General features: G+C 39.6%; 1 protein-coding gene across 5 annotated transcripts in view; it reads left to right on the top strand.

Annotated features, from left to right (window-relative positions):
- The window catches only part of BRINP3 (BMP/retinoic acid inducible neural specific 3), a 285,973-nt gene that overhangs the window by 12,029 nt on the left and 249,659 nt on the right, over window positions 1-24,285 (top strand). For all 5 annotated transcript variants that reach the window (XM_074961151.1, XM_074961154.1, XM_074961155.1 and 2 more), the window contains exon 2: window positions 8,982-9,267. In XM_074961151.1, coding sequence (XP_074817252.1) covers window positions 9,032-9,267 — 236 coding nt within the window. In that variant the 5' untranslated portion in view covers window positions 8,982-9,031. The remainder of the gene's footprint in view (window positions 1-8,981; window positions 9,268-24,285) is intronic.

Genomic DNA, 24,285 nt, shown 5'->3' with positions numbered 1-24,285 from the left:
TATATGCTGGCTCAGTTTCAACACAACACTGGCAAATACGACAAAGACTTTTGGTTAGTATACACATTCCCTTTAATATAGACATATAGTTTTCCCATAATTTAACTGTGTTCTATCTACCAGATGCTTAGATAGTCATTACTGTAGTATTTAAGAGCCTCACATCAATAATGGATTTTATTCTCCAACATCTGTATGAGGTAGGAAAGTATTATTTCCAATGTAAAGATTAAGACCTGAGGCACTGGGTTGAATACGTGAATTTTCCTGTTTATCATAGATACCTAATCATAGATATCATAGATACCTAATCAGCTGCTATTTCTGTAGTCTCAGAGCTTCACAACACCCCTGCAAGATAGAGAAATGTTATTGTCCCCATTTTACAGGTGGGGAACTAAGGCACAGACAGACTCACTTGAGGTCACAGAGGAAGTCTGTGGCAGAACAGGGATTTGAATGCAGCCCCAGGTTATTACCCTGCCCAGTGGATCATTCTTCCTGCCCTAACTGCTCAGGATTCTCTCAGCACAAGAGAAATGCCTGTCAATTCCATCTACTCTAGACAGATTAGGTGGATTAGATTTTTCCAGCCCGCACTTTTCTAAGGCTGATTTACCAATTGAGGACTGTTTCCCTATCTGGGAGACACAAAGCACAGGAAGAAACAATCTTGGGCCACCACCAAGTCTCACTCTTCCCATTCACTTCCAGCATCTCTTCTTTATTTGGAATATTAACATACAGGAAAGATCAAGCAGGAAACTGATTCCTTTGACACTATACACGCCACAGAGCAAGAGCCTCCTCCACTAAGATGGGAAAATAACTAAAACTGTAATTTGGGGACCCTGCATCACATCATCAGTTAAAATACATAAAGACCAATGAGCACAAGAGGATGAACGTAGATTAAGAATACTGAAAGAGTATGAAGGTGCTTGTGATTTGGGTTCTACCTTACACATTAAGATGTAGGTGGCAAAAGATAAATTAGCTCCTTTACAAATATGATGGATTAAGAGAAAATCAAGTTTGATATACCTGACAGGTATTATGTAAGGAGAAGCTAAAGTGATGGGCACTGGTGGTATACAGGAACAATACAAACACACAGATGCGTTCTATTAAGCACTCACAGGGATCCTCTGGAGTTAATTCTCTATAGGGATAGAAACACTACATATTTTAAACCACAGTAATGCAAGCTAAGAATGTGATCAAGATAATGAAATCTTACAATCCAGACAAACCAGATGATAGCGGCAGCAGTCAGGGTTGTCCCCTGACGGTTTAGACATTGCTCACTGCTAGAGGCAATGAACAATGGCTAATAGAACAACGGGATCACCTGGTACAGAAAACCCAAAGTTCCTATCAACTCATGTTCTCTGACCTCCCGGGTCATAATTTAAAGGGGCCCTAACCTGTTTAGATTTGGCTTTTATAGTGAAGACAAAGGGAGGATATTGGTCCATTAAAAAGGTGCTATAAAAGAAAACACATTAGCTATGAAGAGCATATAATCAGGTAAGGCATCAGGACCTGGAGGCAGCCCATGCTATTTTAGAGCCTGTAGTGTAAAGCTTTTGCAAAATCTATCTGGTCTGAAAAGTTTAACCATATTCATTCTTCTGAAACTCTCCCTCTACTATGGTCAGACACAGACACAGTGGAAATAATAATAAAAAAGGGCACTGACATCAGAATTCCTAAGAGATATCTGACCATGTCCTGCTATCCTGTGGGTCAAACTACAGGCTAACATAATGCTCAGACTCTGCAGGGTCAAAGTGACTGGAGGGAGGGCTTTTCAAAAGTGCTCCCCATTGGCCTACACTCTGCTGCCATGAAAGTCAATGTTAAACTCCTGATGGCTTCAGTGCTAAATGCTCAGTGCTTTTGAAACACCCAATCAGAAGGTTTAACATGCTAGACCAAAGTCTTTTGACTGCCCAAACCTGCCTGTGGAAAACTTCCTCTGGCAGGCATCCCTCTCAAGCAATCTCTGTCCCTTTTAGAACATCACCAAGAATTTATATTAGGGTCACATTTGGGTAAGATACATTTTCTTTCTTCATGGGTCATAAGTGGTTTTCCTCACACAAAGTCTGTGTCAATCTCAAGAGTCTCATGTAACAGCCGTCCCTAAGACAGGATTTATTGTAGCTCTGTCCAAATGAAAGAGAATGATTGGCTGCAGCCAGCCCCAGTAAAAACAATTGTCCACCCTAAGTGCCTCTTACTTCTGGCCCAGACACACACAGTGTCCTTCAGTCAGGAAAGCTGCTCTCAGGGAGAGCTTCCCTTTCTTCCTCCCCCCACAGAACCCTATGCTCTGAAATTATAGCCGAGCTTTCAGGTAGTTATCTCCTGCTTCTCCTGGTCCTCATTAACTTCTTCTTTGCCCTCCGAGTGCATAGAGTCTATGCACCCCTCTCCAAACTCCTGCTCACACAAAGCACAATATCATGCCTTTGACTATATCAAGCATAGGTTCATATTGGGAAAGTGTTTACTTCATGGATTCACTGCTTTCCTTCAAGCAACAGATAAATATTGAAGTAAATGGCCAAAATTCCCATATTGTTGGATGGTGTATGCTAGGAATGTACCTTGTCCTATTTGTCACTCATTCATTAATGACCCTTCTTCACAATCCATAAAGAATTCTGACCTAATCCATGGTTATAATGCTGCAAGGAAATCTCATAGTTCTCTATTCTTTTTTTAGGCCATAATGAGTTGAACTCATGGCTAGTGTTTTGCTAATGTCGGACAGTGTGGGCCAGATTTTTAAAGATATTTAGGGACCTAAAGATGCAGACATGCACATAGTAGCTTTTAAATCAATGACAGCTAGGCACCTAACTTGCTTAGTTACTTTTGAAAACCCCAGTAGGTGTCTAGGTGCATGTTTAGGTGTTTGAATATCTTTGAAGATCTGGCCCTGTGTTACTCTCTTAGGGTGACTAGACAGCAAATGTGAAAAATCAGGAGGGGGGGGGAGTGTAATTGGAACCTATATAAGAAAAAAAACCAAAAATCGGGACTGTCCCTATAAAATCAGGACATCTAGTCACCCTATACTCTCTCAGCTGAAGTGAGCTTTACTGCTTTGTGTGCAATGACTCTTCAGATTGCTTGTTATTAAGAACATAACAGTGGACAAAATTATTGCCAATTACCATCGTCCCAAATTTGAAACACATCAAGATCCTGCTCTATTGAAGTCAATGGTAAAAGTCAATGGCAAAGCCAGAGCCCTAGTGTTATGTGCTTTGGTTATCTTTTGGAAAGACTGCACTGTATTTAATGCTTCTTTCCTCAATAGTACAAAAATCCACTTCCAGATTTCAGTTAGTTAGAGATGATCCTGTCTGGTCACTGTTTGAACTGTAAACCTCTTTGGGAGAGGGGCAAACTATTTTCATTTCATGTGGATAGGTACATATGAGGCCCTGATCTGTGACTGGGCCTGCTAGGTGCTAGTGTAATACAAATACATGATGATAATATCTGAAATTGAAATCACTGAGACCTTTGGGCAGCCAGTGGGGTTAACACAATACTCATGGATAAGTGCTTCACTCTGACCATCTAATTTCCAAAGGGATAATTAGTTGTTTGTTTACCCATCTGACTGTGAATATTCCTGTTTGCGCTCTCTCTCTCTTTTGGTTAGATCTGAAGGAATTAGGATTCCTCTATTACTGGATACTGAATCAGAAACTCGAGCTTGGAAACATTACAATTTTCTAATATTTGTGCAGTGATGGAAATTATATTTCCTTCTAAATTACATATTATTTGTCCTTTGAAATGCCACATTTATATAAGTATATATGAGTAGGACTATGTTTTCTTTGCATTTAACCATAGAGGAAACAAAGGGCCAGATCACCTCTACTCCCTCAGCAGAGAAACCTTTTTCTTTTTCCTGCCATTCATTGGGTCCCTCTTTGGCTGCACGGTAGCAACTGCAGTGTAAATGCAAGGGAGAGTTACGACAACTCCAAGCTCTGGGAGTATTAACTCTCTCTCTCCTGTGTGGAGTTTGGGTGGGTGGGAAGGTGATAGTTCCTCAGATTGCCTGGTCCCCTGTTCCTCCTCCTCTTCCCTTCATGTGAGAGATGACACTCCTTTCTGCTCCGGTGACAGGAGTGGCACATGTGTTGTTTCATGTTTGCATGGGGTGGGAGCCAAGGATGTAGAGGCTGCTGGACAGATATATGAGCTGAAAAGAAAGAGGGGTGGGGGGGGAAACGTAGTCTATCATTAGATTCCATTTTCCCACAGTTCTAAAAGACATGCTTGTGCAACCCGCTAGGACACTTTGCTCCCACTGTTAAGAACAGCACACAGGAAGCCATTTATGGTTAACAAAAAACAACTTTATTGAACCTATTATGCAAGGCTACTCATTCTTATTCACCAGTAGATGACTATCTATCTATCTATCTATCTACAGACATACCTCTTTTATAGAATACTTTTAACACCACTGCCCACCTGGACAAGAAGTCAAGGATACCATGTTTCGTTAAGGAAACCATGAATTTTGGCTTAAGGTGACTTTACATTGTTTCTTTCTTGTGAGGATTTAAGTTGGCATAATTTGCTTTTTCTTGAACATGCTGTTTAAGATGTTCCCTCACAAAGCAGCCCACATCTTAATTACATAGCTGAGATAGCTCCATACTTCTTCTGTATACTCTATCCTGATCACATATGAATTAGCAATTTGTGTTCTGTAAGCAAAAGAGTGCTTTATGGGCCCAAGAAGACACTTCTATTTTGTTCTGTCTGGGGTATTATTCAGGTTCCTAGTGGGTTTTCATGATAGTGTGATATAATTATATGAAATCAATACATTAAAAACAAAATGTTCTTCAACTGACAAAGGGGAATACCTATGTTGTTTCTTGTAACTGGAACTAGTAAAGTTTGTGTTAGTGGCAATACCTGTTCTGCACTGGTTGGGGCCAGATTCTCAGCTAGTCTATACTGGCATAGCTCCATATCCTTCAATTTACACAAGCTGAGTATCTAGCTTTGATAACCCAAGAAGATACTGAGTCAAATTCATCCCCAGGTAACTCCAAGGAGGTCACTTGATTTATACCAGAGAGGAGTTTGGCCTATCATGTTCCTTGAATGATACCTGACCGCAAAAGCTAGAAGAGAGAAGGATGAGAACTTGCATCTGCAAGAGGTGGAAGAATGATCCTTCAGTCATGGATCAAATAATTTTGCAAAAATATCTGTGCTCATTTCAGTCATCCCATTCTGAGGCAGCACTTTTGAGAGGCAATATTTTGATTCACTTGCTTGGTTGCATCAGTGTCCTCCTCTAGTTTAAAATCCACAGTCCCTATTTTCCAGCAGAGGTCCCCGTCTTCACATCCCACACCCCAAATCAACAGGAGTTCCACATTAAACTTAATGCCTCATGGAAGACTCTGGTGAAGCTCTCTGGCAGGGATTCAAACTATGGGCTTTGTTTGCTCTATCAGTCCTGTAACAGTCTTTGAACATTGTTTTCTGCGTGTGTTTTATTTCTAACAGCAACATTTCTTTCCCCCTGGTGTCATCCCTTCCCAATAAAGAAAGGGTAACTAAAACAAATGACTATGAGGAATGATGGTCTTGTGGTTAAGGTACTGGATGGGGACTCAGAGATTGGGGTTCACATCACAGTCTCACTGCACAACCTTGGGACAATCACTTAGGCTGAGATTTTCAAAGCTGTCATAGGGAGTCAACTTTTAATGGAAATTATCCCTAAGATTGCTTTAAAAATCATACCCTTAGTCTCTTTATTTTTCAGTTCCTCATCTGTAAAACATGGAGAATAGTCCTCCTTTACCTTTGGAGGATGTTTTGAAGATAAATATGCTAATGATTTGGAGATAGTCAAATACCATATAAGCTTCTAGATAGATGTAACATAAAATTTACACAATTTGTAAATGTAAAATTTTAAAAGCATATATAGTATACTTAGTAGTTTCTATGAGACTACAGTGTTTGTAAGGAGCAAACACATATTTAAACTCCTGTTTTAGACTAAAATATAGGTACCTTTTTAAAAAGTGGTTTATTTGCTTCATAGACTATACCAGGCTCTTCAGTACTGTTATGCAGATCTTTGATTTATGATATTCTGTTGGGTGTAGTGTCATAGCAAGTTATAGTACAGGATCCTTTCCCACACTTATTCAAGAGCATATTAAGGAAATAATATAGGAAAATGCTACAAGTACATAAGTAATCAGCTTTCTAACATTAAATCTACCCTTTTAAACCATAAAGGAACTCAATCAGTCATCATTATAATTTAATGGTCTGAAAGAAGCACCAGAAGAGTAAACTTCTTGTCTTTCATTCTTGCAATTTAAAACATTATTTTTTCATAAAAAGGCAATTTAAAAGGACTCGGTGTCTTAACTGTTAGTGGCAAATTGTCAGGGGAATTTAGCTGTACAAATCAGAGTCCTCCTACTCCCATTTGCTGCTGTTTATTCTGGGAGGCTGTCCTAGGCTTCCAGATGAAGGGAACATAGCTGCCTATGCAACACAGTTTTGTTCTTCCCTGCTCACTGGGGAGTTTTGTGATACTTCAGCTCTGTGGGGATAGGGAGGCCAGGCTTTCTCTGCTGAAATTACTCTTCTTGATAGAACATTGCTATCGTGGCTTCTTTGCTTAGCCTAAATTGGGACTAAGAGTTAACAGGAAAACATCTAGTAACCAAATGGCCATAGTATAGTTTTGCAGGGTGGGAGGGTCAAGATGCATTGCTATAAACCTTAGTTTTTCAGTGTCACTTCCATTTCCTTGTGATTTGTCATGTACTTACTGAACATCATGTTCAATAGACTTCAGATTGTGGCAGAGAAAAATCACAAATCTGGGGAGAAAACTGCCGTATCTTCATATTCTGTGCATAAACATAGACATTCAGCACACAGAAATTGGAAGCTTTTGAGTATGTAAACATCCACGTTGTTACCCAGGGTTCTTTCAACCCAAAGCTCTTGGTAACTTTTACTCTGTGCAATGTGGTGTCAGGAAATAAATCGGGGAGACACAGCCGTCCGACCATCAACACAAGAGTGCTTTCACTTAAAGCTAAACTTTCCTTAGTGTCAAGCAATTACACGCAACAGTAAAACACACCCAATCTTCGATAATTGCCAAAGCTGAGTGTGGCTCTCAAGTGGCACAGCGGGGGCCGGTCTGCTGGTGGGGAACACAAGATGCATCTAGAGAGAGAGTTCCCCTACCTCAAACTTTTCCTCCTTATTTATACATTAGTAATACAATCACGTCACTTAAAGGAAACTTGTTAAGCAAGCAGTTTCAAAGGTCAAGCAATAGGTTTCCTTCTGGTCATCGATTAACCAGGTGTGGTTTTTTCAGAGTTTGCACACCTTGAGGCCCCTAAAATGCATGTATCAGCAATGTCAACACAATTCTTATCAGGAAGGATGGGGGGGAGGTCAAGCTACCCTTTCTGTGGCACCCAAAACCCCCTCCCCTTCTGCCTTGGTTAAGCTAAGCCTGCTGCATGGCCACTTTATGGCCTGCTGACTTGGCTACTTTTAGCAATCAGCAATAGTGGTTTCAGGCACTTTACTGGTTTGCCAAAATCTCCCTGTACAACATGAGAAACTAAACGAGCTTCCTGAATTCTAAAGGAAAAAGGATTTATAATGCAGTCTGCATTTGGTGACCACAAATCTTCTGCAGTTGCTTAATTTGAAACATGTAAATAGTCGCATTTACTTCAGTGAAATTACTCATGTGCTTAAAGTTAAGCATATGTGTGTTTGCAGGATCAGGAACAAACTGGTCAATAGCCATATTCATGCCTTAGACAAGGATAATAAACCTTAACTGTTCCTTTGGGTACATGAATGGGTGATGCTTATATCCTCAGACTACAGGGGATCCTTGGGTTGAAATCTACTATTGCTCCATGCTTGAGCCAATTGGCTTCCTGCAGCTGATGCGTTTATAATCCATACCCAGGACTTTCTAGAGTAATTAATGTACTGTCTAGAATAAGTGCATGGTGCATCTTTATTCAGCTACAGCACCTCTTTTGTAATGGACTAATAATTAGAAAATGTGTAACCGCAACACATCTATTTTATATGAAAATAGACTTCATTTAGGAAATGTTTGTAGATAAAGTTGTTGGTGTCAACCATAATACTCTCGGCCAAGATAAAAAAATTCACAGCAGGGGCCTTTGTAAAAATGATTATAACGGCTGCCGTCATAATTAAATATGAATAAAAAGGACATTTTTCTTTGTAAATGCATCCACTAGAAAAAAAGATCACAGAACCAGACTCTATTCAATTCCATGCTGATTCAAAATGAACTGAAGATAACAACTACATTGTTTTAATCAATCTAAGTACCTTTATGGCCCTCAGCACCATAGTATCTATGAGGACCTCACAATCATGAATGGATTTTATCCTCACAAAGACCCTGTGAGTAAGGGAGGCATTTTCTTGTTTCACAGATGAGGAACTGAGGCACACAAAGATGAAGTGACTTTTCCATGGTCACCCTGAAAGTCTTTGGTGGAACAGATAATTGAATCCAGGTTTCCTGAATCCCTCCATTGTTCTGTCCACTAGATCAGTCTTCCTATTGTTTATACATATGTGTTATTAGAACGTTGTATGCCAGTGTTAAGAGGTAATAACCACTCCTTTGCTTGTTTGTAGGGTTTTAGGAAACAAACATACATCCCTTAGAGGTTTCCGCGCAACAAGGAAATAGCACAGACTACTGAGAAACTAAATCGTATGCTGTTAACTAGCCTAGTGGGTTTATGCGAATATAAAATGTAATAAAAATAGAGGCCACTCTCTCTTTAAGATGAAAGGAAGGAAACTTGTATCAGCTTCCAAGGAATGACTAGCGTGTACTTATCTAATTGACTGTATATTTTGTCTAGGTGTTGAGGGAAAGCTAAGAGAATGAAGACTCTAAGCCCACAGTGGAAGCATGATATGGCGATGCAGTGCTGGTGCTGAATTGTTCTCTCTGATGGCTCTATGGGAGTGGATAGCACTGAGTCTTCATTGCTGGGTTTTAGCGGTTGCTGCTGTTTCGGATCAGCATGCCACAAGCTCCTTCGACTGGCTCCTCTCTGATAAGGGACCCTTCCATCGCTCACAGGAATACACAGATTTTGTGGACAGAAGTCGACAGGGATTTAGCACAAGATACAAGATTTACAGGTATGAAGCCAAGGGAAGGCAATTATAGAGCTTTCATCCTTAGAAGTTATACATACATAATAAGAGTTTGTTTGTTTTTTAAGGGAAAGTGTCAGATGTGGGGACAAACTCATAGACAAATTAACTGCTGAAATATATGTAGGGCCATTTTTGCATTATATATTATGGGAATGCTTGCTTATGCTGTTTTTGTCGTGCTTTAAGAGATTTTGGTGACTGATAAAGTTGATCTGGAAATAATTGACAGCAACCATCTGTTCCCGAAATTCCTGGGCTCTCCTCCAAAGTAACATTAATTCCCAATAATATCCTTAGACATTAATTTATCTTCCCTAATTGCTGAGGGACAGATCATAGCACCCTTGTTCACCCAGAATAGTACCTTGCTTCTCGAGTAGTTCCGTTGACTGAAACCTATGACAAAACATTGACTTCAGTGGGGCCAGGATTTCACCCAGCCTCAGTATCAGTAGCTTAAAATGGCTTAAAGATTTTAGATATAGGTAGGTCCGTGGTTTCAAAAGCAGCTTTTAACTTTGGATTCTTCATTCCTAAGGACCTGATTTTCCACAATGTGGAGCACCCTTAGGTGCTATTGACTGGAGCTGTGGGTGCTCAGCCCTTCTGAAATCAGGCATTTAGTTTATGGTTGAATAGACAAAAACAGAGGCACCCAAATTAGAGGCCAGTTTTGAAAATGCAGGTTTCACTGCAGAATTGCTTTTGCTGATTGTCTGCAGCCTGCCAGTCCTCCGTCCTGCTGAATCAGCATGAAGAACTACATCCCTCTTGTCACTATGACAAGGTAAACAATTCAAGACATACATTAACAAATATCTTATCTTTAAAAAAGAAATGGGAAGTAGAAGGGAGAATACAATGGGATGGTAGAGTACGTATGGGTAAAGGGAAAGAAGGGAAAAAAGGGGTCACAGGAGACAAAGGGAAAAGGAGGGAAGTCTGACAGAAGACACATTTTTCTCTCTTAATGTTCTGAACACAGCCAAACAGTTCTCCACCAGCCAAAGTAAAGAGGCTTCAGCAATACAGTACAGGCCATCTGTCAGCTTCTCCCATAACGCAGCCCCCCTATTTGCACTTAAGCCCACAAAATGGTTTACCTGTGTTGCACAGATTGGTCTGTGGCACTTTCCAGCTCTTTTGTAAACAGGAAGCAGTGAATTAGAGAAAGGGAAAAGATTATTTATTTATTTGCCTGTGTGTTCAACCAAATTGCTGGTAATTTGTAATGGGTTTTTTTTTAGAATGTTGAAGCTGATGCATTTTGTATGTTAAAACACCTTGCCTATTTTCCTTTTCTTGTGCGTGCACCAGAGGGCGCTGTGTTGCAGGTCAATTTTGCTGTAGGATCTCCTGCAGCATAAAGAGGGATTTAAAAACATTTTGTAATAAAATGGGATTCAGAAATGTGCACTGATGAAGTAGTCTGTCTCAACAGAATAGTAGCACTCGATATGTACTGCATTTTAAGAGCCAGCCATCATAGCCAATAATATAAAGTCTGAAAGAATGTATTTTATATGTATTATTTTCTATTAGTCAACAGTGAGCCAACATTATCTTGGTAACAAAATGAAAGAAGTGTATTTTAGTTTAATCCTTTCAATACGGTCATGGAGAATGTACCATGTCCAACCACCTTTATGACTACAAGAAGCTGAGGTGGTTTTTTTGTGTTTTTTTTTCCCCTCCTCCTCCAAGCCATCATTATAGAAACATTGTCAAGTCTGGCAGATCTATAATCAGACCTGTCATATTTGTTTAAGTTTGTGGGTGTATTTACATTGCTCCATCCCTCAGAGAGCAGGATTTGTGTATATTTCAATACCATGCGTACTCCCCTCAAGAAATGTGCAGGCAGGCAAAACAGAAGAGTAGAACATTAAGTTGCTACTGCTGATCAACAAGAAACAGCACCCTGTGAATATCAATTCCCCAGATAAGAAACCTAACCGTAAGATTTCCATATAAGAATACCACCCCCTTAATATGTTGTTCATAACCAATGTTAAATATGGGAAAATACTATAAAATATTGGAGAATTTTTTTAAAATAAAGGTTGTTTTTAATCCCTATTGATTTTCTATGGACTGTCACAGATACAGGTATTTGGGGCCTAGTTGTGCTCCTCCTGCCTGACAACCCTCTCTATTTCCTGCATGAATGCAACCCTACCATGTCCAGGGTTAAAGGAAGGTGGTGTCAGCTGCCTTCATGTCATCACATCCACATTAGCCCCAAAAGGCTCGCTAGTGGATTGCTGATGATGACTGGGGAGGGAATGAAATGGACTGAGAGAATGAATTATTTTATGTATGATTCCCTTCTGTGCTTCCCATTGAGGAGGTTGTGGGAGCATTGCAGGCTGGCGTAGCCTTTATAACACAGCAGTGATGGAATAGGTGGCGTGATTCAGGGCAAATAGTTTGAAGTGTTCCTTGTGAAGTTCATTTTCCACCGGAGTCCTCTTTCAGTGGCTCTTTCCACAGATGAGGGTAATAGAATCCTCGTGTATTGTGTGGAGTAGCTGCTAGCATATGGGGAGTAGGAGCAGAGACTAAAAACCAACCTGTATTTTGGAAGGTAGGTTTCTGCACTGCAGGGACAGAACTAGCTGCGGCACGCAGCAGCTCACTTGCTGTCTCTGCAGCCCAGAGCCCCACCAGCCAATATGGAAAGTGACCCATTTGATCTCTAGATCCACACCCCACATCCTTACACAACTGCTCTACTCAGTCATTGTTTAATCAGCAACAGCCTAAAGCTGACTATAAATACATATAAATAAAATAATTGTAGTAAAAGTGTTCAGCTGCTGGAAACCTGTATTTTGTGACATATTTAACTACTGTTCAAAAATGTATTGTTGATGGTGCCTTTTTTTCTTGTGGATGGTGTTTGATCAGGAGGAGAGCACAACGCATGATTTTTGCTTTCCAAAAGCAGAAAAATTATGCTATGACTAAAATTCTGTTCTGTTTCCCATAGGATATTTTTGCTTTAGCAGCCTCAGGAGATGCAGTGAGAATTTAGAATAAATAAAAAATCAGTTAAATAATTCATTTCCACATTTTTGTATTTCAGTGTAGTATTTTCTATTACAATCATGTTGACAATAAAAAGAGATCATTCATTTTATCTTGTTGTAGATCTTTACTCTCTAACATTTTACTGTTTCTGTAAATATGCATTAAATGTCCTTATTTAAAGACACGACCCTGTACCATTAAAACCAGTGGAAGTTTTGCCATTGACTTGAATGGGAGCAGGATCATGCCCTAAATGCCCAACAAAAAACAGAATTATTAAAAGCAGGACAGAATGATAGACCACTGACGTGTCAAATACCAAGAAGAATGGGATTTTACTATGACTAGTGCTATAAGCCTGATTGCTATGCTGAATGGGGGAGCTCTGTGGGAGCATTTTGCGGCTGTCTGATAACTATTGCCTGAAAACAATCTTATACAATTGAACTCAAGAATATTCATTGACTAAGAATCTCCAGTTGTAACTAGACAAGTTAGATTTGTTTGAAAACCATCATTCTCATGTCAGAGGATAGATCAATTTTAGATGTTTTGTCTAGGCACGTCTGTCTAGATATAAGTCTAAGCCCACAATACAATCTAACTTCCTTGAGTTTCCATTACTTTAATTTTCATTATCCACTGGGTTCCCAAACTACATAACCTACCTAACATTTTAGAAAGTCATGCTCTGGGCTAAAACACTTATCAAAATCTCCAGACCCATATGTTCTAAATTCTACAGGTACAAACACCAAGATTATATGCTGATGTTCCTAATTTCTCTCTATTTCCTAATTTTGTTTGTATGTCCATGTAGTAGAGAGAGAACGAATCATGTTGCACTCTCCTGTCACTATAAACGAGCATTCACCTTGCCATGAAAGTTACTGGCTGGTATAAATCGTAGAGATAAAGTCAAAGGTTGGTACTGTGTGAATGGTGCATATTAACTGAATCTGTTTTTTATAGAAGGTTCCTAACCTAAGCAGAACAGGCACATTTCTGAAGGAAAAAGGTGAAATTTCTCCCACCTCCTTATTTAGCTTTCAGAGAGTATAACGGCCAGTGAAAATAAAACAGGCACGTGAAGTAGGGAAGAACAGTGTTAGGAGCTAGTTGTTATATTTTAGTCCATTAACTGAGGATCAATTATTTCTCTGTGTCTACATAGGCAAGTGATCTGATTCTGCAAAAGTATAGAGTGCTTTTAACTCCCTCAACACTAGGACAGGGCTGGAAGCTAGCACACATGTAATTTGCTGTATTCCTGTTAGTTACAGGAATCAGAGAACAATACAGTATTACAACTAATGTTATAGACTGTGCCACTAAAAAAGTAGTCATTTTCTGCACTGCAGTATGATATTCCCTATAATTTCCAATATGCCATGGACAAATTTAACTACTGCAGAGGGTGAATCTTTTGTTTTTTGCGGACTCTACTACAATTAAGTTACAGACAAAGCTGTGCAGGAAAGCACCTGGACTGCTTCTGAAGAAGTGTGCTGGCCTCTAAATTAGCTGGATTGCTGTATTGATATTTTATGATACTTTCTGTGTTGAATTTCAAGTTTGTGCTTTGTTATTGAATACTCACACACTACACAGTGTTATTTATGCAAATCAGCAGGCAGGGAAGTGGGATCTAAAACCAAACAAAAGGAGACTTGAGAAATGCCAAGGATGGAAAGAATGATTGGGAAATTGGGGAAAGCAGGTGTAAAGATCATTCTTTCTTGGATTGTTTAGAACATTACAACTATGTATTATGGACCTGACTGCACACTTGCCTTTGTCATACAGAGCTCCTTGCTAGATTGAGTAGGAATCTGTGTAATTTTTCTACTGTAATCTGACCGTTTCCTTCCAAAATTTGTGATGTATCAGCCAGGATTATTTCCTCTTTTTCTTTTCTACCTATTGCACAAGGCTTTATTCTGATAATGTAATGACAGATAATTTAGTCAGAAGGAGAAGAATTTAAAATATGAATTAACTTGTTAAACTGAGCAGTGACTAAAACTGTGTAAACCTAACAAATGAGCAATAGAAATTCACAGACAATTTAGCCCCCCGCCGTCCCAAAGCATGATGAGTTTCTCACAAACCTGTAGAATTCTATGCAACCATGAAATTAACATCCTATTTTTTAAAATGTCCTTTTCTAATGAAGATGTTCTGTTTCTTTGTTGTTGGGCCAGGGATGCAGATAAGAAATTAAAAAAATAATGTTATATACCTAACAAATACTTACATGGTAAAGAATACTGGTTTATCTGATGTACTCTAAATTCATTTCTAACGTACAACTTAAAGTAAACAACATTAAGAGCCAGATTATGGAGTTCTTAATAATATTCTTGAGCACTTTGTCATACAGGTAGTCCCCACTGAAGTCAAATGTGGTATTGGGGACTGTGCCTTCAAAGGCTGAGCTTCCCAAACAGAGTCTCTGTGCAGGGTGCTTTGAAGCTTTTGTTATGCCCAGTGAGTTGGAAAGGGACACAGAATAAATCGGATCTTTTGAAAACTCCGTAAACAGTGAGTGATCACTCAACTACACAACTAGCAGCCGCACAAGCTGTCTTTCACTGCCCTATCAATGTAGCTTAACACTGAGCTGGATGGATCACCCCTAGATTAAAGAGGTGGTTCCATCTCTGTGTCTATAATGTCCATAACCACTCTGATGAGAGTGCTAATAATGCTAACTGTTGGTTGGGTTGTGGAAACCTCGTACAACTGGGTAAAGTACTGAAACTATTGGCTACAATGAACATCAGACAGAAACAGCCTTTAGTTGCTACCAATTTGTGGTTGATCTGAATTGTTGAGCCAGAGATTTTAGGGGGAAGAGAGAGATTAATTCTCGTACCCACATTAAATAATGGATAATGAAGTTTCTGTAATAAAATGTAAGATGTTTGTATTGTTTTGGACACATAGCCTATCCAAATCTGTAGTGAGCATGACGGAACGTATGGAGAAGTTTCTGATAGCATCCCTTTCAAATGACTAAGGTCACTTTACACCTTCCTTGGTTCTATTATTTCAGTTTATCAGGCTGAAGACTTTACAAGGCATTACTACTTCTAGTTAGGCTTTATTGTGACTGTTCTCTTTTTATGCAGAAGGGACAGAAATGTCCTTTCCTTGAAATAAAAAAAGGCTTCTTCAGCATGCAGGGGGAAACCCAATTCCTCAGTTTCTGTGCGTTTCCATTGTTCCTTGTTTTGTCCTTAATGCTAACACACACATCCCGAACCCCACAATAAATAAAACAGAGTGGTAGTGATAGGCAAAGGAAACATGACCAAAGTGATTGGAAGGAAAGCTATAGGAAAAATGAAGTGTGCTCAGATATTAGTGTACTTTAGGCAGCTTTATGAAAGTAGGGAACCTCTGACTTCATCTAGGCTGAAGCTCTGGCTGCTTGTACATTGCACTGTATGCACAACATTGCTAGACACTGAGAACTGAGATTATAAATGCACTTCAGGGAAAACATGTTTACTCTCCACAACTGTAGTTTCAAAGGCGAATAATCAGCAGAAACAGTCCAGTCTGCTTTTTCCAGAGAATCTCTGCATTGGTAAATTGCTTTTGGCTTGTATCATAATTGGTCCATTTCCTTTAGGGAATTTTCCATTCAGCCTGATGGAAAAAAGCATACAATATTCAGAGGGGATCATCATTCTCTGAAGGTGTGCCAAGGAATAGTCTACTGAATACACAAATTCCTCATTCTAAATCCAGTGGCTCACAGATCAGGGAAGGAGAAGAGGAGCTCCAAGTTTTTGGAGGCGTGAGATGGGGGGAACTTTGGTGAATGCCTGAAGTGACCAATACAACAGAAGTGCCACGTTTCTGCTGCATGCATCAGCCCATGTAGCTAGTTATGGGGAGGATAAGGTACCCTATAAAAAGAATGTAGTAATGGATTTACTAAACCTGCACACTTGAGAGCTCCGTGGATAAATGCCTCTCTATGTTCCCTCTGGATCAGTGCAGCTCCATGAGGCAGTGAATTCAATGCCCAGAATGTCCCTCCCGCTCAGTTATTTTGCCCATCACCTCTGTTCTAACATTACCCAGATTGATCTTTGGCAAATCAAAGACAAATTCCAGGCAAATGAGCCAAGTCCAGTGATATTAATTCATGTGTAACTTCAATTCAACGTGAGTAAGTATTACAAAGTCAAGCCCAAAAAACTCCATAAGTTAATACCGAGTCCAGCTAATAGTTCAGATACGCACCTGTCTTTAACAAAAGAATATTGTATTGACAATTGTATAGAAAAAGAGAAAATAAAATAAAAGACAAGCAAATACAAATATAACTATGGGTCAGAACAGAAATGAATGGAAAGACTCCCATTGTTTCCGAAGGGCCTTGGACTAGGCCCCATATGAGTCCTACAGAAAGCCTAGTAAAAGCAACACTGAGCAGTTACAGAATAATTAAACATTATTTGGACCTTCTATATGGTAGAAAAGTCTCCACATCCAACTCAAAACTCTCTCTCTTTTGTCAGCTCTGTGTGGTTGGTCACACATCCAGTGTAACTAGAAAGGGCTGTAGATGTAAACCTCGGGCTCTTAGATATCACAGTGAGAAGTACCTTAGAAAAATCTTGTATAGATAGGCAGACACATAGATTGGTTGGCAGGTAGAAGCCCAAGACCTAAGACTCCAGATAAATCCGGGGTTATACCATTCTTTGTCAGTGCACGTATATCCTAAGCTTTTCCTTTTATGGTCTATGACCTGACCCTGCAGCCCTTCTTCACATGAGTAGTCTCACTGAAATTGTGGTGGAAGAGCACCACTGGTTAATATGAATGAAATTTTTAAGGGGAAAACAGCAGAACTTCTTGTGTTGAAATCTGTAGCTGGAAGAAGCCAACAGAAATGGATACTGATAGAGCACATCTTTGGACCAGGAAGAAATATAATGGTTAATTTCTAGACATTGGGTCTGATTTTCAAAGGTGCTGGACACCTACAGCTTCTACTGGTTTTAATGATTTTAAACTGCAGACCATAGGGACCTGATCCAGGAGCTTTATTCTTGTGAGTAAAACTATTAACTTCAGTGCGGCTACTCTTAGATTCATAGATTCATATATACTAAGGTCAGAAGGGACCATTATGATCATCTAGTCCGACCTCCTGCACAACGCAGGCCACAGAATCTCACCCACCCACTCCTGCAATAAACCTCTCACCTATGTCTGAGCTATTGAAGTCCTCAAATCATGGTTTAAAGACTTCAAGGAGCAGAGAATCCTCCAGCAAGTGACCTGTGCCCCATGCTACAGAGGAAGGCGAAAAATCTCCAGGGCCTCTTCCAATCTGCCCTGGAGGAAAATTCCTTCCCCAGCCCAAATATGGTGATCAGCTGAACCCTGAGCATATGGGCAAGATTCACCAGCCAGATACCCAGGAAAGAATTTTCTATAGTAACTCAGATCCCACCCCATCTAACATCCCATCACAGGCCATTGGGCTTATTTGCCATTAATATTTAAAGATCAATTAATTACCAAAATCATGTTATCCCATCATACCATCTCCTCCATAAACTTATCAAGTTTAATCTTAAAGCCAGATAGGTCTTTTGCCCCCACTGCTTCCCTTGGAAGGCTATTCCAAAACTTCACTCCTCTGATGGTTAGAAACCTTCATCTAATTTCAAGTCTAAACTTCCCAATGACCAGTTTATATCCATTTGTTCTTGTGTCCACATTGGTACTGAGCTTAAATAATTCCTCTCCCTCCTTGTGAAGAAGCATCATTTGCTTGAACAAGGTTGGAGGAGCTTAAATATTTTATTTCCTGATCCTACTTCTGATGACCTTGCCAAATGCAGATTTCCCCTCACAAGGAAGCATTGTTTTTGTTGTTGTTGTTGTTTTTTAACCCTTAAGGATTATGTATGTTAGCCAGTGATGCTTTTATTGCTTTCCATCACCAAATATATATTAGGAGCATTTCTCAACATATTTGTCTGGGCAAACCCTTGGAGGGCACAGACCTGTAGTAAAAAGATTAGAAAGATACCAGATGGAAATAGAAACTGAGAATTAAAAATGGACAAGTTGGACACACTTCTCATAGAGAACATTAATTAAATTATAAGTTTCTGGCAACACAAACAACCAACAGTCTCAAAGGACTCAGTAATGACCTGTGGTATGTGTTCACACAGGCACATGGGGGAGTGTGAGTTGCTCCTGTTATTCCCCTGTATGGAATAACTTGTATGGCAGACAGCACGCTCCCGTATGTCTACACAGCAAGTAGGATCCTGTGGCAGTGAGTCTCAGAGCACGGGCCTACAGACTTGGGACCATGCTGCGGCGCTAAAACTAGCTGCGTAGATGCTTGGGTTGAGGCTGGAGTTCAGGCTCTGAAGCCTAGGGCGGGGAGTGTGATTCAGGATCCGAGCTCCAGCCTGAATATCTACATAGCCCTGCAAGCCTGATTCTGTAGCCCTGGGCTCTGAAACTCACTGCCACAGATCCTGCTTGCTGTGTAGACATATCATGAGAAGCCTCTACTTCTCCTTCCATCCAATGGAGACAGGCAGGTAGGGCTGGAGACTGGCAGAGCCTTATCTCTGTCCTCACAATATACCAGCCAACACAGCAGAGCTGTCATGGAAGACGAAGTAGTCTGTCCTCGGTAAAGTGCTGGCACAGATTCTTTCTCTTTTGGAGTAAGGAGGAAACTAGGGACAAAATTATGACTTGGAGAGACAGTTCAGTCCGTAATATGTCTCTTACACAGGGTATTTGGTAATTCCACAATGGCAAAAAGTGTCGGATCTGGAGAGGTGCTGGACACTTACAGCTCCTACTGAATTCAAAGAAAAGAAGTGTGCTCAGCATCTCACAGGAGGCCTAATCCTACCAAATTCAATTTTATCCCATTTTATCCAGAGCTGGATCTCAATAAGGGCAGACTCAGGCCAAAGCACAGCTTCTTCCCCCTGTTCGCCACCCTCTATGTCATGTTGGCTATGTCTAAGGGCTTGACTACACAGCAGGGTGTGATTCTACAGCGCACCAGTTTGTCACGCAGGAATGTCCTGTGTGGACACTCCTACAGTGCAGGGAAAGTCCCCGAGTGCAGCTTGAAATATTATTGTTTCAAAGAGTGGAAGTCTGAGCTTCTCTCCGGGACTTTCCCTACACTATAGCAGTGTCCACTTGGGATCTTTCTGTGTGGGAAGCTGGTGTGTGGGAGATTCACATCCTGGTTTGCAATGCAATAACTAGCTGTGTAGACAAGCCTTAAATTATTGGGGTTGAATATAGAAGGAAGGTAGAGTTTTTCTTTCAATGAAGTAAACAACTGTTAATGCTGGATAGGATACACTGGGCCGTAGAGTTGGCTAGGCCAGCAGGATTAGAAGTGTTCTCAGGAGTCAGTCTGTTTGAGAAGAGCACAAGTGTGTTTCTGTTTGGCAACAAAACAAAATTTCACTGCCAACCTTGCCTTCTGTCTTTTTTTTTAATACACAGTAGGATCTGTGTTTTGACAGTCCCTCTTTTTATTTCTTCCTATTTGTTTGGAGTATTTAACCAAAGGAAAGTTAGTTCTCTCTTAGTTCGTAATACTCTTTTTTGGACAGGAATTTTCAAGATCACAAGCAAAACTCAGAAGAGGGGAAAAAAACCTAAATAAACAAATGAATACCAAACAAACCCCCCTACTTTTATAATCACCGCTCTAATCTGCTTCCAGAATAGGGTTGTTTTAAAACGTCAATGTTTTGAGTAAGGATAAATTTTACATCCAAGGCTAGGTTTCCTTAGCACTGAGGTGATTTATTTAGAGAATCTGAGTATCATAATTTCCAGTTAGTGAGTTTATGAAAGCATTTAAGTTGCCCTAAAAATATAAAGATAAAAGAGGCTTTAGCTTAACAGTTCCATGCAGCCACCGGAGTAGCATAAGAGCTATTTAACACTAATAATAGATTCATTCTCCAGTCAGCAGGCTGGACTGCCAGGATCTTGGAAATGAAATCAGGTCATTATCATTAATTCTTTGAAGAATTTGGTTAGTTGCGTCTTTGTTCTCTCATTTGCCATTCATTTTCATTTTCCTTTGAATGCCCTGCCTATACTGTCACTTTTATTCAAGATGTAGACTAGTCAATAAAAATGATCATTTTAGGAAAATGAAATAACAATTACATGGATTTATCTTGGTATCTGAAACAGGATTTTTATTATATGGTTTCACTCCTCTCTACTTTTGCCTTAGCCAGCCTTTCTCATTCTTTATTGCTATTAGCTCAATGGTCATCTCCCATATTGAATTTCTGTAATTTTCAGGAATTGTTTTCTTTGGTTATATATGATGAGTACATCTGATTTTCTACATCTTACGTGTCAGTATTCATACTTTGCTTAAGGACATATTATGCAAAGTGTAATTTTTGTCATTAGGGAGAAGAACTAGATAGCAGCAGTAGCCTTGTTTTTATGTTGCCACGGTTATAGGTTTGAAGGAATGAGCTATTCTTAGTAAACACAAGTATTTGTATGCTTCCTGTATATGAAAAAAACCACATAGATACCCAACATTTTCACTCTGTTTTAGTTATTTGTCATTTTCTCCTGATATAATTGTTTTAAGTTGATGGTCAGTGCCCCAGACTTCAAATCTTTGTTAACTTCTTGGCTTTGATTGATTCTACAGAATGTGCTAATCATTATGCTGGTCGTGAACTGCAAGCATGTAGCTTCTGATGTACTAGTAAAACTATAAACATTAACAGACAGACCAAACTCCTTCCAACAGAGGCCTTTGTGAAGTAAAACAATTCTTTAAAAAGAATTTCTACTCCCTGATTGCTGGGTTCACAGTAGATTCCCAATATGCCTGTTACAGATAATAATCATTCTCCTGAAGGTTTACCAAAATTAACCTTCTGATACATCTAATTTGTAGTTTATTTAAACAATATTGAAAAAAGGTATTTTCAGGGGCTTATATATGTTCTTAAAACTGCACTTGCAAATCCCACTAACAGTTCCAGAAGTTGAGCACATAACTCCCTTGTGCACTGAGGACAGAATATCTGGCCTTCAGTAATGAATATTAATTCGTCAGGGGGACAAAACTTATACACTTTTAACTCGATAGCAATACAGTTTAAAGTCAAAAGCACCAGCCACATTCCAAATATTTGAAAGACTGACAGAATCTCAGACTTCAGGAAATATCATAACCAATAAGTTTAAAAGGATCTCGCCATTTGAAGTAATTCTGAACAAACTATAGTTTATAAGAACTAAGACAAGCCTATAGATTAATAAATTATGTCTGTTTTGACTAATGTGACTTTGGATGTTGCAAATGGGAATAAATCCAGCTACTGATCATAGAAAAGGATGTTCTAATCAGAAAGTCTTGCATTCAGCTCTTATGTACATAGTTTCATACATTATTTTTATGAAGCCCTACACAGCGGCAATACCTGTTACAGATCATTTTCTTTAACATTTTATTCAAACTACTTATAGGGTGCCTTCCAAACAGCACCTGCAGTAGATTCTATACAATAAAACCAAAATACAGTACAGAGCATTAAGAACTAAAGAACCAATCTTATAAATTCCATGGCCAGATGGAACCAAGGCATATATTAAAAATAGAAATTCAGTGACTGGATAAACCAGTACACTAAGAAAATATTAATAGAGAATCATTTCTTAATTGATGCAAACATTTTGCTCTTTCTCAGCAGAGGTGCAAAGCTAGAAATGCTGTAGTGAGGTCTCATGATACTAAGTTCTGATTAATTATTATTATTATTGTTTTATTTTATTTTAAAAACATAATGCACTTGGACCTATTGAATTTGATAAAAGAGGACATTGCTTGCAACAGATGGATAATGTACATTCTGTAGTCTATCACTCTTACTTCTATTATTGCTGGTTCACTCATTCACTAGTTTATAAAATTCAAGCATTTCCAGTTGGTGTCTCAGTCAGTGTGCATTATCATCATTTGAGAGAGAGAGAGAGTGTATGCGCGTAAGAGAGAATTTCAGTCTATATAGGATCAGGAAGGATACTGGCTGGTTAGGGACAGCAGAAAGTAACTTCTGGAATGTGCCTTCCCCTATAACTGAGGGGCTTTGCCAGTGAGATCTGGGGGTATTTCTGGATCCCAGACAGCTCTTGAAGTTCATTGCAGTGCTGGTCACAAGAACCTTTTCTTATCTCATTTTGGTGCAAACCTTGTAATTGTTTCTTTCTGAGGTAGACCTTGCTTCAGTTACCCATGTTTTTTGTCATCTCCAGGCTAGATTACTGCATAGAATCATAGAATATCAGGGTTGGAAGAGACCACCGGAGGTCATCTAGTCCAACCCCCTGCTCAAAGCAGGACCAATCCCCAATTTTTGGCCCAGAATCCTAAATGGCCCCCTCAAAGATTGAACTCACAACCCTGGGTTTAGGAGGCCAATGCTCAAACCCCTGAGCTATCCCTCCCCCCAAATGTGCAATATGCTGTATGTAGGGCTACAATGGAAGATGTCTAACAATCTATTGCTTGTGCAGAATTCAGCAGCCCATGTATGCAGCGGTGCTAACCACAGCGACCATATTATACCTATGCTCCAAATAATACATTATCTTCCTGTTTGACTCTGGGTGTAATTCAGGATTTTGATATGGGTCTTGAGGTCGTCTTTTTGTTAAGCCACTAGGTAGACCTGGTTTTAATTCCTAGCTTTAAGACAGACTTCTTGTGTGACCTTGGGCAAATCATTTAACCTGTGTGTGCCTCAGTTTGTCCATCTGTAAAATGAGGATAAACTCAGTTACATCTGTGAGTTATGAACATACCAAGGTGATGGTCACCATAGAAAAGACTATCAATAAATAAATATCTGTAAAGCACGACTACCTTAGGAACTGCTTCCCTCCTCATGTATTGCCATGACATTTTAAATGTCTGCTTCTTTGTTTTCAATGTCTGTGTGGTTGGTGGCCAGGGGTTTACAGTGGAGGGCCCTTGTCTCTGGAATGTGCTTCCCCTTGGGTAGAATCCTGAATTTATTGACTTTCAGGACAGTGTAGGGCCCCATCCATTTACTCAGACTTTTGCCTGAGACGGTCATGGTGATGTGTATGTTTTGTTTCATCCCTGGGATGAAACTCAGGAGATCTGTGTTCATTAGCAGGCTCTGCCACAGACATCCTGTATGTCATTGGGGCAACCATTTAATCTCTCTGTGCCTCAGTTTCCCATAGGTAAAACAGGGAAAATAATTCCCCCCCACACACTCTTTTCCTGTCTTGCAGTGTTTTGGGGGCAGGTGCTGTTTCTTAGTATATGTTTGTAAATTGCTCAGTACATGGGACCCAGTCTCAGTTGGGTACTCTAGGCACTACTGTAATACAAAAATTGTATTACTACTGTTACTACTGCTAGATGTGGAATTAAGCTTGTCAACACGTATCAATAACTTAAGCAGTGGAAGTGGACTCTCAAAAGAATATTATAGTTTAACGATACACCCAAAAACTTCTGAAAGCTAAGAAATTAAGTTAAAATAAAAACCAAGGAAAAAAAAGAAAACATTGTAGGCTTTGGAAATGTAGTGGTTTTATATACTTAGTTTCTTGCAAAACAGAAGCCTGAAGTGTGATTCTACTCTGAAAAGAGCCCCAGTGAACATAGCATTGTGGAGTTTTAGGTTTGCTGTCCCACAAAATTGTATACATGATTATCTCATTTCATTCTTTTTTTTTCTCAATCTGAAAACTATGAAAATTTAACCTAAACCCTTAAATTCAAGCTCAGGTCTGTGTGACTTGTGCATCATCCTAGTAATACAGATTCTGGGATTTGAGATTTCAGTTAACTATAGTGAGTGAGATTTTTAAAAGCCTTTAAGTGACAGAGAAGCACAAGTCCAAGGATTTCTG

This window comes from Natator depressus, chromosome 8 (genome assembly GCF_965152275.1).
Source record: "Natator depressus isolate rNatDep1 chromosome 8, rNatDep2.hap1, whole genome shotgun sequence".
Lineage (NCBI taxonomy): Eukaryota > Metazoa > Chordata > Testudines > Cheloniidae > Natator > Natator depressus.
Note: the sequence above shows the minus strand (reverse complement) of the source record. Positions and strands in the feature narration are given on the sequence as shown.